Below are 13,312 nucleotides of genomic sequence, written 5' to 3' on the forward strand. Positions count from 1 at the left end.
TCCTTGACAAAAACCAAGCTTTTATTTGCTGAACGAAAGGGAGGAATGCTTATCCTCCCTGGAGTGGAAGTGCTGATAGTATGCCCTGGGCCCAAGAACTCTGGAGACAGCTAGGGTCGCGTGCCTGCCCCCACCCGTCCCGCCCCCCACACTGGGTCTTGTCTTCACAGAGGCTCTGAGAAACTGCACAGAGGGCCTGCTGGGGTCTGAGCTGGCTCCCCCAGACCCCTGCTACACCTGCAAGTGCCAGGTGAGCCCTCCTGCCCTGGGGGCTGAGTCCCCTTCCTCCTCGGTGGGCTGTGTGCTCACTTGAACCTCGCCCATTGTCCCGAATGTCACATCTCACCCACGTCCCTACTCCTAATTACTTCCTGCCAACTCTGCCAACTCTGCTGTCTTCTACCTGTTGTGTTCACATGACAATGGGCAGGACCTGACATGGCTCTGCACTCGCCGGGACTGTCCTCAGCTCAGCTGTCCCTTGTTGGAGCATCATATTCCCCCTGGGAGTTGCTGCCCCGTGTGCCAGGGTAAGTGCTCAGCCTTAGCCTCACCCTCAGAAAGGAGCCCAGGAGGGACACAGGAGGTGGTGATATTCATGGGCCCAGTGGTGGTTTGGGGTCTGCACTCAGAATCAGGCTCCATTCTTTTGTAGAAATGGAGGGGTGGACAGGAGACCCATGAGGCAGAGGGAGGCAGGGGATGAATCCTGGATTCTCAAGGCCTGGCCTGAGGCTTTTCCAGGGGCTCAGGGACCCCAGGCGCTAATAGGGCATTACACTGTGGACCTGGCAGCTGGTCCAGAGAAGGATTCCTGGTTCTGGCATTTCGGACCTCTAGGACCCTAGTGACATCCTGGGCAAGGGCGCAGGGTCTAGCTCCTAGTAGGCTTTCTGGATATTGGTCGAAATCGACACCACCAGGGTGCTGGTAAAATGGGGTGGGTGCTTCCCTACCGAGAAGCTCAGAATGAGCTCCAGGGAGGCAGGGCCCAGATGGATGGCTCCCGTTCATTTCTCCTTAGAATGTGTGGTAGAGGCCAGTGGCCGGAGAGTGTCAGATGGAGAGAGCTGGCGGGACCCCAGCAACGCCTGCATTGCTTGCACCTGCCAAGTAATCTGGGAGAGGACAGGATGGGGGTGGGGTGGGCCATACAGATGGACACAGAAAGGAGCGCAGGGCATCCATCAGCAAATATAGGGTCTTTGTGGGCAGAGGCATCTGTAGGCTGGGGTAAGGAGTTGAGGGTGGGTTTATTCCCTGCTTGGATCAGATGTGGGTGTTCTTGTGGGGTAGGGGTGGGCAGACAGAAGGGGCTGCTGCCTAGGAGGCCCCCACAAATGTGAGACCAGGGACCCCAGGCCTTGCAGAAAATGCCGAGAGCAATGTTGTCTGCAGCGGGGCCACGTGGAATGCCACCTCGAGGGATGCCAGGCCCTTTCCTGTCCTCATGGCTGGCTGAAGGTGCCCAAGCCTGGCAGCTGCTGTGAGCAATGCCAAGGTGAGGGGCCTGAACCATGGGGAAGGGAGACCTGGTGTGTGTATGGGGGAGGAGCCAACCCTTCCGGTCTCCTGTCCCCGCAGCTCCCACCCAGTCGTGTGTGCACCAGGGCCGTCAGGTGGCCGTAGGGGAGCACTGGGCGGTGGACGCTTGCACCAGCTGCTCTTGCGTGGCCGGCACGGTGCGCTGCCAGAGCCAGCGCTGTCCACGGCTCTCTTGTGGCCAGGTGAGTGCCGCGGTTGAGGCAGTGGGGAAGGGCTGCACTGGGCACTGCCATCCCAGGGCGACAAGGCAGAGACCCGGAGGCTGGGCTTCTGCTGGGTCTGGGAGCCGTCAGGGAGGCGGGAAGTTGCTGTTCCCAGAGCGACCACCAGGTGGTGCCCTGAGTTGCTCGCAGTGAGCCGGAGAGGTCGCCCCGATGGTCTGGCTTCCAGAAGCGTTGGCTGGGGCACCCGGGGAGCTCCCGGGGTCTGATGGTGTCTGGGGCTGAGGCCAGGACGAGGCCCCTGCCCTGAGTCCCGGCAGCTGCTGCCCTCGCTGCCTGCCTCGGCCTGCTTCCTGCACGGCCTTCGGGGACCCCCACTACCGCACCTTCGACGGCCGCCTGCTGCACTTCCAGGGCAGCTGCAGCTATGTGCTGGCCAAGGACTGCCATGGCGGGGACTTTAGGTGAGCACCTCCTTTCCCTGCCCTGTACTCCCACACACGACCCAGCTGACCATTGGCACTCTGGCATCTGCTCCCCACAGTGTGCATGTGACCAATGATGACCGGGGCCGGAGAGGTGTGGCCTGGACCCAAGAGGTGGCAGTGCTGTTGGGAGATGTGGCTGTGCAGCTGCTGCAAGGCAAGACAGTCACGGTGAGCCAAAGACCCAGGGAAGGTTGGTCCCATGCTGTGCCCCTCTCTATTCCAGTATGGTCCCTACTACAGGTGGATGGCCGCCCAGTGGCCTTGCCCTTCCTGCAGGAGCCCCTGCTGTACGTGGAGCTGCGGGGACGTACTGTGATTCTGCACACCCAGCCTGGGCTCAAGGTGTGGTCAAAGGGAGAAAGCTGGTTGGGGCTGTTAAGGTTTCTGTATCTGTAGAGGAAGTGGGGATGCTGCTACATCCTGGGCCTAGGGAGGCAGTGGAGCCGAGAGAGCGCTACTGGATTCCCAGGAAAGGAATCAGGCTCAGAGACCTGTGGGGGCAGCCAGGGGAGTTCAGAGCCTGGTTTTAATCTTGACTTAGCCACTTGTACACTGGGGCTCCTGGGCTACTACCAACCTTCTCTGGGCCTCAGTTTTCTCATCTGTATGAGAATGGGGCTCATAGGGGTCAGGAGGATGTCACCTAAGTTCTCCTAGGTGGTGTCTGAGGTTCCTCCTGATTCCGACGTGGAAGAGAAACTTGTCCCCTACCCTTGACCTGAAGTACAACCTGTAAATTCATAAAATCAAGCTTGTGTGCACTTCTGATCCAGACTAATTGTGCTCTGTCTCCTGTAAGACCCCAGTGCCCACAGGACAGGAATTTCTGGAAGTGGGTTGCATTCCACCTTGGGCCCAATTAAGGGATGCAGATGGAAGCCATGGTGGTACTTCCTGTCATGTTTGCCCTGACTGCACCAAATCACCATCCTTTCCCCAGGGAGTCTGCACTTGTTTATCTTCCTCTGCTATGGCACAGGTGTGCCAACACAGTGTGTGGAACATGATGGACCTGGGTTTTTGGGGGTCCTCTTCTTCCCCATTTCCCAGACCCAGGCCTCTCTGCACAGGTGCTGTGGGATGGGCAGTCCCAGGTGGAGGTGAGCGTGCCAGGTTCCTACCGGGGCCAGACTTGTGGGCTTTGCGGGAACTTCAATGGCTTTGCCCAGGATGATCTGCAGGGCCCTGACAGGCTGCTCCTGCCTACAGAGGCTGCTTTTGGGAATAGCTGGCAGGTGAGTGGCACAGGAGCCGGAAGCTGGGGGCAGCTGGAGGAGTCACAGCCGGGCATGCATCCCAGAGCAGCTCTCTGGTATAGAAAGGGGGGACCACAATGGGCTTTTGAGCTTTTGGGGAGCTTTGGGTGCTTCGTGGCATGTGGGGAAGTGGGATGATCTCTTGAAAGATACCTTAGAATCCCTAAGCCCCGTTTTGCCATTCACTGATAGTGTGACCTTGAAAAAGTTGCTTACTTACTGTGGGCCTTGTTTTTTTCATTTATAAAATGAGGTCAAGGCGAAGGTAGATGGTGCTTCCTTTGCTTTTCTTGAAGGGAGATTTTTGAGGTTATAACAAATGACTGTGCGGAAAGAGCTTTGAAGACCCCACATGCAAAGATCAAGACTGTTACCTCAGGGTTGCTCTCCCCACCTAGGTTCCAGAAGGGCCAGGGCCTGCCCGGCCCTGTTCTGCTGGCCGGGAGGTGGATCCATGCCGGGCAGCAGGTTACCGTGCCAGGCGTGAGGCCAATGCCCGGTGCGGGCTGCTGAAGTCCTCCCCATTCTATCGCTGCCACGCTGTGGTGCCTCCGGAGCCCTTCTTTGCTGCCTGTGTGTATGACCTTTGTGCTTGTGGCCCTGGCTCCTCAGCTGACGCCTGCCTCTGTGATGCCTTGGAAGCCTATGCCAGCCATTGTCGCCAGGCAGGGGTGACACCTGCCTGGCGGGGCCCCACACTCTGTGGTGAGGGGGCAAGGCCCAGTGTTGGGGGAGGGGACAGTGCAGAGAAGAACTGTAGCCCAGAGTGCAGCCCGGATGGGGCGGGTACCTAGAGGCCAGCAAGGAGGGGGCATGCAACTGAAGCCATGGTGGGGGACCCCTGTGAACCTGCCCTTCACTCTGCCTGCAGTGGTAGGCTGCCCCCTGGACCGTGGCTTTGTGTTCGATGAGTGTGGTCCACCCTGTCCCCGCACCTGCTTCAATCAGCATGTTCCCCTTGGAGACCTGGAAGCCCACTGCGTGAGGCCCTGTGTTCCTGGCTGCCAATGCCCTGCAGGCCTGGTGGAGCACGAGGCCCACTGCATCCCGCCCGAGGCCTGCCCCCCAGTCCTGCTCACCCCGGACCAGCCACCAGTCAGGGGCAGCTCCTCTCTCCACCCTGAGCCAGGAAGATGATGACCAGGACTCATCAGACCAGAAGGTTCCCCTTGGCGAGCGGCAGCTGCCCTGGCCAGAACTGTGGAGGCAGTGCCCTGTTCAAGCATGGGAGCCTGAGCCAGCGTCCTGCCGAGCCCCTGGTGGTGTTGAAACACAAACAGTAAATTCTGGGCCTTCCGAAGGCTTCCGTGTGTGTGTGTTTCCTCCTGGTGCTGGGGAGGCTGCCAGGCTGCTTGGAATAGGGGGCCCAGTGGCCAGTGTCCTTCAAGTCAGAGGCCTTGCACATCGTCCCACCAGCATCCCTGGGCCGCTTCAACTGGTCACTGCTTGGTGCTATCTGAGAAACCTCGAAGTGGGCAGGACCCAGGTGTCCTATGCTCAGTGTGCGTAGCAGGCATGGCCCTCGGCCCCGTTAGGACCCTCTGTGATGTGTGCTTCTTGATCGACACTCGCCTCCTCTTTGTTTCGGTCTGGTTTAGCAGGTCCGTTCTGGGCCACTGTAAGAACTGACAGCACAGGAACCCCATGCCTGAGGAGAAGAGAGCACAGGCTGTGGTGAAGTATGGGCACACGTGCATCTGTGCACACTCTTCAGAAACACACTTCCGTGCACACTTGGGGAGACTCATCGTAGAGGGAGAATGTGGGTTTTGAAGCGGACAACGTCACCCGGCATGGTAGTGCATGCCTCTAATTCCAGCTATTGGTGAGGCTGAGACAGGAGAATTTCAAGTTCAAGGCTGACCAGGGCAACTTAGCAAGACCCTGTCTCAAAATTTAAAAAAGGGATAAGGATGTAGCCCAGCAGCAGAGCATCCCTGGGGTCAATTCCCAGTGTCAGGAAACAAACAGAAGACAAAGTCCAGAATTCGAGTCCTCTTTGCCATCTGGGACAACAGCCGGGGCCTTGGAGTTTTAGGGATCCTGGCTGTAGGATCAGGGGAACTCCACTGTCATTATAAGTCCCTAATATTCCAATGGGGAGTGAGGGTTCGGTGATCTATGACAGGACACGGCCAAGCCCCTATTGTTTACTTAAGTAAAAGAGAACTGAGTTGAAATTGGAGGTCACCTTCTTAGCCTCTACAGGGGAGGCTGTTACCAGACCCAGAGAGGAGAGTTTGGTTCACTTACTCCTAGAGCAGTGATAAGGATTCAGTCAGGTGAAGTTACTTGTGGCAGCATATCATGTAAGATTCCAGACCTTCTTAGTCAACTTTCTATTACTATAATGAAACACATGAGCAATTAAAAAGAGAAAAGGTTGCCAGACATAATGGTTCACATCTGTAATTCCAGCTTCTTAGGAGGCTGAGTCAGGATCACAAGTTCAAGGTCAGACTCAGCAACTTAGTGAGGACCTGACTTAAAATAAAACCTGTAGCTTGATGGCAGACCACCCCAGGTTCAATCTCCAGTACTGGGAGAAAGAAAGAAAGAAGAAAGAAAGAAAGAAAGAAAGAAAGAAAGAAAGAAAGAAAGAAAGAAAGAAAGAAAGAAAGAAAGAAAGAAAGAAAGAAAGGAGGGAGGGAGGGAGGGAGGGAGGGAGGGAGGGAGGGAGGGAGGGAGGGAGGGAGGAAGAGAGAGAGGAAAGAAGGGAAAGAAAGAAAGAAAAAGAAAATTGAAAAAATTTATTTTGGCACATAGTTCTGGGGTTCACATCTGAGACTGGGTAACCCCACGCTTTGAACTTCTGGTAAGAGCACTGGGTCTTAACGGTTGGGAGCATGTGTTAGCCAACTGCTCACAACATGAGCCAGGAAACAGAGAGCCCAGAGAAGGCAGAGTTCCCCACAACCCCGTCAAAGGTACACCCCAGTGACCAAAGGCCCTCCCACGGGGCCCCTACCTCCTAAAGGTCTCCAGCACGTCCCACTAGTGATCCTGAGGACTGAGCCTTTTACACATAGGCCTTTGGGGAACATTTAACATCCCAGCTATAGCCCAGATGGTCTCCTGTATTCAGTCCCTCTCCTTATAACTTATACACGGTTTCCTCATCTGTAACGTGAGGATAGCAATGTGTGCATCTGTGTGTTGGGAGGAGTCCATGGGGTGGCCTGTGGACAGCACTGAGCAGGTGATGATGGGCCACTTTGGCCATTGCTGGGCCTCTTACTGCTCATACCTCTTGGTGATTGTAATGCCCAAGTTGACAAATCCCCCAAAGACCACCAGGGAGCCAGAGTCCAATGCGAGCGCAAAAGGACCAGTTTACTCAATCAGCTGCTCGGGCACTTGACACAGACCTGCTCAGCAGTCCATGCCGAGTACCCCGAGCACAATTTTACAAGCTGTTTTATACACTTCAGACCAAGGGACTCAGTTTCTCTTTTACAATTGGAAGACTTGTGTCCTTGTTTGCATATCAGGATACATTTTGGCTGCCAAGTTTTAGTCATCATAGTAACCACTGGTCTATATGAGGTCAGCGGTGAGGTCAGCTTGACTGCAGTTGGGGGATCTCCTGTTACCCCTAGCAACAGCCTAAGTTAGCTGTCAAGGTCATCCTGCTATCTAGCTAGGCCGACTTCAGCTCATCTGCAGCTTTTCATTTTTAACCCCTTTTTAGCATCAGCAGCTCTGGCAACTTTTTAACTCATTGGGGCCTTACAGTGATGGACACTTTGCCTCCTGGTAGCTGTGTGCTCCCAGAGTGTTTGTCACTGTGGCTCTCCAGGTAGGGAAACATTACCATGTGTTAGAGCAAGTTACGCTCTTGAGTCGGTCTCCCCCGGACCCCAGTACTGGGGCTTGCTCTACCGAGGGCACTCTACCACTGAACCATACCCCAGCCCTTTTTGTTTTTATTTTGAGACAAGGTCTCACTACGTTGCTGAAGCTGGCTTCCATCTTGCTATCCTCCTGTTTCAGTCTCCCAAGTAGCTGGGATTATAGAGGTGTGCCACTGTTTCTGGCTGGAGTCAGACTTCTTATGTGTAAACTGGGACAACAGCACCTATTCATGGAGCTGCTGAGGAGTGTTTACATGTGGAGGTGTCCTGGGTCCTGGCACAATCCAAGCTGTTGAAAGCTGCCGCCAATGCCCGTCCTGGACACATTTATACCATATAACGCGGTTTGAAAGTTCATGTGATCTGGACCTGTGTATAAGAGAGCCTGATACTCACTGGGGGTTGCAGATGAGCACATGCGTGCACCTCTCTCTGACAGGGTCACTCTGCACTGCACACTGCTACCTCCAGGCGGTCTTGGTGTCAGGCCAGAGTCTCTTGTGAGGCTCCTGTGCCCAAGCCCTGCTCAGGTGTCAGGGTGGCCCTGAATTATTGAGATCAGAGCCTTTGTTTCTCCTTGCTCTTGGTCCTCGGTGCCCAGTCCTCCACCTCTTTCCAGGCTCTGATGGCAGCGGCAGAGGAAGGAGGGGACATCTGCCCTGAGCCCTTTCCCATGGCACAGGCAGCTACACCTGGGAGCCCAGGGCTCCCTTGTAGCCCCAAGCAGGCCTTGGCCCTGTACTGCCTCATCTTCAGGCACCCTGCAAGCCTGGGCCAACTCCAGACTGCACTTCGGCAGGTGAGGAGGTCAGGCAGTGCCTACAAGTGGGGCAGGCAGGGGCCTGATTCTATGTCCCTTCCATCCCCGCCAGGTGCAAGAGGGCCAGGGCTGTCCCCCAGGGCTGGAGCTAACCACAGTGCTGCTGGAGATGGAGCGGAGCCGGTGGGCCCAGGAGCAGGTAAGGGCTAGCCATTGGGGGTGGGGGAGGGCCACAGGGTGCCTCTTACACTCTGGCTCTCCACCTTCCTGCAGCAACTCTGGGACTTGAAGCTGCTGACTGCAGCAGGGTTGGGCCTCTTCAGGGCCCCTTGGATTCAGTTTGGTGGTCAGAGGGACCAGGCCCAGCATGCATGGAGCCAGCACAGCCAGCTGAGTGGTAGGATGGGCAGGGATGCGGAGCAGCAGGTGAGTGGAGACACTGTGTGACACTGGGGTGGCTGTGGAAGGTGCTTGGGCTTTAAAGACCCCCAGCCCAGATTCAGATGCTCTGCTCTGATGCTCCCTGTTACTGGGAGCCTCCGTTTCCTTGGCTGTATAATGTGAATGGTGGTCAATCTTTCTCTGAGGACCAGTGAACTCATCCAAACAAGGGATTTGAACTCTTGCTACTTGTGGGGACTAGTGTCATTCCATAGCTAACTACTGGTTTGTCAAATCTACTGTGTGGTCACACCAGGAAGCCTTTCCATGTGACTGTGTGAGGGAGGGCTATGCCTGGAAGGGTCCCAGAGAGCAGGGGCACTGGTGCCCAGCGTGGTGCTAAGACAGAGACACTGAGCAGCCCCTGCTGGGTGGGGGCTCCTTCCAGGGTTAGAGCTAGGCTGACCCTGCAGGAGGGGAATGCTTGGTGAGGACCCCAGAACACAGGTGAGGACTGGAGATGCACTTCCCAGTCCCTGTTCAGCCATCAGCTGCCCGAGTCACTTTGGGCCTGTTAGTAGCCTCTCTGCAGAGGATGGGAAGGGAAAGGGGACACATAAGGCCATAAGCCATGAACACCAGGAGACAGGAACTGGGAGGGGCATCTTAGAGGCTGACTACCACACTAAGGGACACTGCCCTGTGACCTGGGCTCCCCCAAACCTTCCAGAGTTCCAGGCTGTGCTCTCCACCCCAGACCAGGGATTCCCTGAGCCAGAAGCATCAGTTCCCAGAGAGGTAAATCTTTCTCCCAGGGACCCTGGCACTCCCTCTATGTTGCCATATAACCTGACCAAGAACCTGGCCTTTTCCCCTGTCTCCTCCCACAGTCCTGCTCCTCATGCCTCTGATTCCTCCCAGGTCTTCACTCAGTTACACCCATGGTTGCTCCGTAGCCCCTGGAAGGGTAACCTCTGAATTCCAGTTCCAAGATCCAGTGGGTTCAGGGATCAGGGGAGGCCACCTGCACTCAGAATTAGGGTATTGGGGTATTAGGGACTAGGAAGACTGGCAAGCAAACTCCCTCCCTTCTCCAGAGGCCAAGGGCTGCTGGAGGTGCCTCTGAGGTAGCCCCTGGATCCTGCAGGATGAAGACAGCAGACCTATCATCTACTGTGGGTCTGGGTGAAGCTGGGAGAGATGCAGAGCCTGGCACACCTACAGAGGCCACAGTTGGTATGTTGACAGGACGTGATGGGCAGCCAAGACAGCAGGGAGCCCCTGAAGTTGGAGAAACCAGATTAGATACAGAGGCAGAGATGTCCTCATCCCAAGTCCAAGGACTTCCATCATTTTTCACTTATTCTGCATCTTGCACCTTTTCACTGGGTGCCAAGGTCACCCAGGGATGGCAAGTTGGTTTTATGTGCCAATTCCCTGACTGGCACCAGTTGTCTCAGATGCTACGCCCAATAGGATTCTGAAGCTAAACTAGGACTCAGTTAAAGGGGCAGGGATGACCATCACTGACTGCTCAGGGAGAAGGAAGTAGAATAGCAATTCCAGGCCACCCATTTGCCACCCTTATACCAGGCACTGGGGACATATGGGAGACTAAGAGACACCTTGAGTCTTTGAGATCACAACCCAGTGAGACAGCATGACACTAAAAAGGCAATTGGGACTCGGTGGGATGGACCCTGTGGGCTTGAGTCTGTTAATTTAAAGGAAACAGACTCAAATTATTTGTTAAGCAATACACCAACAAAGTCATAAACTTTTAGTTGTTCAACATACACATGAAAGAAGAGGACTGTCAATGATTTTTTTTCTGATCGACAGATAGCTTCGTAAGTATTTTATCTCTTGGGAAAACAGAGATATCAATTACACTAGTACCTGGGAAATAAACTCTCTAGTAAGACAACAGATTGGCATCCCAGAGGTAGGGGTTGGGGCTGTTTTCACAGTTCTGAGGCAATCATTTCTAAAAGCTGGAACTCTCATGAGACTCTTGTTCACAAAACATTTTGAAATTCAGATCTATTTCCACAGAGACCACACCCATTTGGTTACTGTTATGAATATTCACAGGTCTCTGCATTGCATACCAGAGAAAACTGCAACATACTTGTGAAAGATTTTTAAGACCTTACGGAAGTAAGATCCTTTAACTAGTTTTACGGATGCAGAACATCTCTCCTTCCTCCACAGCTGCAGCAGCAGTGACAACACATCCCCTTTTTTTAGATTTCTTTTGTTAATTATGAAGACTTGCAGTTTTTTAGGCCAGGCTCTGGCTTAAAATTTCACTTCTTAAATTTCATTTGATTTTGTTGCCAGAAAGAAAAAAAGGCCTAAGGAGGATTTTCCTTAACAGGAAAAAATATGGCACACATACATACCAGTGGGTTTCTTCTGTGGGCCTTAACAGGCATGCCAGGGTCAATTGGGGGTATCCTTAAACAGAGGGAGCCCAGCAAACAGGCCTTTCGCACTCAGGCATTGCATGGTGGCCGGCCTTGGCTGGGAAGATGAGGGAGATGGAGTTGGCTATTGGCAGGCACACCTGACAAGCAGGTGCATGGCAGGTGATGGGAATAAATGTGGAATGATAAACTATGACAGCCATGAAGTCAAGCAGCACCCTCAGGGCTCCATTGTCCTCCATGCACTGGGGGCCCCTCGGGCTTCCTGGTTGCAGTTCAGGGGGGAATGTGTGCGAGAGGCTGGGATGTAAGCAGTGAACACTCTCAACGTGGGTCCTTCTTCCTCAGGTCACTTACGAGAGCTGAACCCTACCACCACTAGCTCTGGGGAGTCAGGAAACTCAGAGCTCAAAGTGAATGGGCAGAAATGTCCTGGACAAGGACCCTCTCAGGTTGGGACAGCAGGGATGGAGTTTGCCTGGGAGGAGGCTGCTGGGTGAAGTGGGGCTGCCTCTGCAGCCAAGTGAAAAAGGGAACCATTGCTGAAGCACCTCTTACACCACATAAATCGGGTTTAGTAAATTCAGCAATCAGGCAAGGACCAGCCACTGGGGTCTCCGGGCTCCCTTGGGGGAAGGGCCCTGGCTAGGGGATTCCCTCTCAAGCCTGGGCCCAAAGTGCTCTTCATTCCCAGGATCTGGCCCAGAGGGAAGAGAGAAGCCAAGAAGAGCCCCTGATGCAGAGGCCCCACCTACAGAGCTGGCAGGGGAGAAAGCTTACACAGGAAGCTCCAGAGCCCTCTGTCCTGACCTTGCAGTGCCTGCCAGCATCCCAAGAGACTCCCCAGGGGCTGAACTCTGGCCTGGGTCAGGAGACAGCAACTCAGAAACTGCTAAGTTTGGACCCTCTTCAGAGTCAGAGAAAGGAGGACCCTATGGGCCAGACAGAAAAGACCCCTCAGGGTCAGAGAGGAAATGCCTCCCAGGAGGAGAACACAGATGTATCTCAGAGTCAGAAAAGGAAGCCATTCCAGGGTCAGAGTCGGGAGGCACCCCAGGGTGAGAACAAAGGGACTCCTCAAAGAGGAAATAGTCCTAAGGGCTGGAGAAAGGAGATTGGGCAGGGTCAGGACATGAAAACCCTTCAGTCTTGGGAAGGCACTGTCTCACAAGCCTGGGAGGCGGCCGGGGGAGAAGCACCTGTAGGGGCTCAGTGCCATCGGCGGGACTCGTGCAAGTCCCTGGGAGAAGAGTCCCCCCAGTGTGAGGGAAGAGACAGCCTCGGCCGCCGAGGAAGGACCACTCAGCGGATCCAGGTGAAGTCCAAATGCCAGAGTCAGAAGGCGGCTGAGGCCACGGTAAAGCGGGGGGCCGCCCGGGATGGGGCGTGGGCTCCTCTCCCGGTCCCCAGGTCCCCGGCCTGGCTGCGACTCCCAGGCCCAGGAGCTGGGATGCTGGCGGCACTAAGCACCGAGGGCTGTGGGCAGCAGGGGCTCCCCGTGGCTCCCCTGGGAGGAGGCCACCGCCCGGCGGAGCAGGAGGTGGGCAAGGCCAGGCTCCCGGGCGCGCTCCGGGAGAGTAGGGGCGGCCCTGGGGGCCCCAGAGCCTCGAAGGCTGCGTGGCCGGCGCCCCCGGGCGGGGAGAAGGCGCCGGCCGGCGTGAGCGCGGCGGAGCGGGAGACGGCTCTGCAGCGGCTGCTGGAGCTGCACGGCGCGGCCCGGAGGCGGCGGCGGCGGGAGCGCGAGCAGCAGCGGCTCCGGGTGCGTTCGCTCGCGGGCCGACCTAGTCGCCTGCGGCCGGCGGGCGGGCGGACGGGCAGAGAGCCGGGCTGACTGCCGCCTCTCCAGGTCTTGGAACGGCTGCGCATGGCAAGCCACCGCCACTGCCGGGTTCACCCTCTGGGGCTCCCTCCCAGTTCCGCTCAGCTCCCGCCACAGGCAAGACCGCGGGGAGAAGGCAACGGTGTCTTCAGGACCCGGCCCGGGCAGGGCAGAGCGCGGGAGGGGTGATGACTTGCCACCCTGGCCGGGCGACGCCGGCTCAGCCATCTGCCTGCGTAGGAGGACGCAGCCGGACAGCGTCGCGCCCTGAGGGAGCAGCTAGAACAAGTGCACCTGGAGAGGACCCGGTGGCTGCGGGCCCTCAGGGCCAGGTGAGGGGTGGCAGGAAGCTTTGTGGGGAGTGATAACAGTCCCTTTCCCCTGGCATCTGGATGGCAAGCCACTCTCTCCCCAGGAACACCCAGAACTTCCAGGAGCTACTCTGGCCTCCTGGCGCTGAGAAGCCTGCACCTTTAAAATAGTGCCCACACCTGCGGATGGGCCCTGGGCATTGCTGAGTCCCTGAAGGGATGATTAAGGAGATGGGGATTAAGGAAAAGGCAAAGAAGGTGACCTCCAGGTCGGAGAGCCCGCAGCTTCAGGGCCTGGGAGAGCAGAC

The 13,312-nt window shown here is 56.1% G+C and overlaps 1 protein-coding gene across 11 annotated transcripts in view; it reads left to right on the plus strand.

Annotated features, from left to right (window-relative positions):
* The window catches only part of KCP (kielin cysteine rich BMP regulator), a 34,028-nt gene extending 21,136 nt beyond the window's left edge, over positions 1-12,892 (plus strand). For 2 of the 11 annotated variants that reach the window (XM_079152418.1, XM_079152419.1), the window contains exons 32-42: positions 171-250; positions 431-530; positions 1,025-1,113; positions 1,399-1,501; positions 1,585-1,727; positions 1,998-2,170; positions 2,251-2,362; positions 2,435-2,536; positions 3,265-3,429; positions 3,849-4,155; positions 4,322-5,957. In XM_079152418.1, coding sequence (XP_079008544.1) covers positions 171-250; positions 431-530; positions 1,025-1,113; positions 1,399-1,501; positions 1,585-1,727; positions 1,998-2,170; positions 2,251-2,362; positions 2,435-2,536; positions 3,265-3,429; positions 3,849-4,155; positions 4,322-4,587 — 1,640 coding nt within the window. In that variant the 3' untranslated portion in view covers positions 4,588-5,957. Of the gene's footprint in view, positions 1-170; positions 251-430; positions 531-1,024; positions 1,114-1,398; positions 1,502-1,584; positions 1,754-1,935; positions 2,171-2,250; positions 2,363-2,434; positions 2,537-3,250; positions 3,430-3,848; positions 4,156-4,321; positions 5,958-8,176; positions 8,264-8,337; positions 8,491-9,175; positions 9,244-9,592; positions 9,682-11,222; positions 11,327-11,568; positions 12,634-12,720 lie in introns of those variants that run through there. The other 9 variants (XM_079152417.1, XM_079152420.1, XM_079152422.1 and 6 more) reach the window with 9 other exon arrangements.
* The last annotated feature ends 420 nt before the right edge of the window (positions 12,893-13,312 follow it).

This window comes from Sciurus vulgaris (assembly GCF_902686455.1).
Source record: "Sciurus vulgaris genome assembly, chromosome: 8".
Lineage (NCBI taxonomy): Eukaryota > Metazoa > Chordata > Mammalia > Rodentia > Sciuridae > Sciurus > Sciurus vulgaris.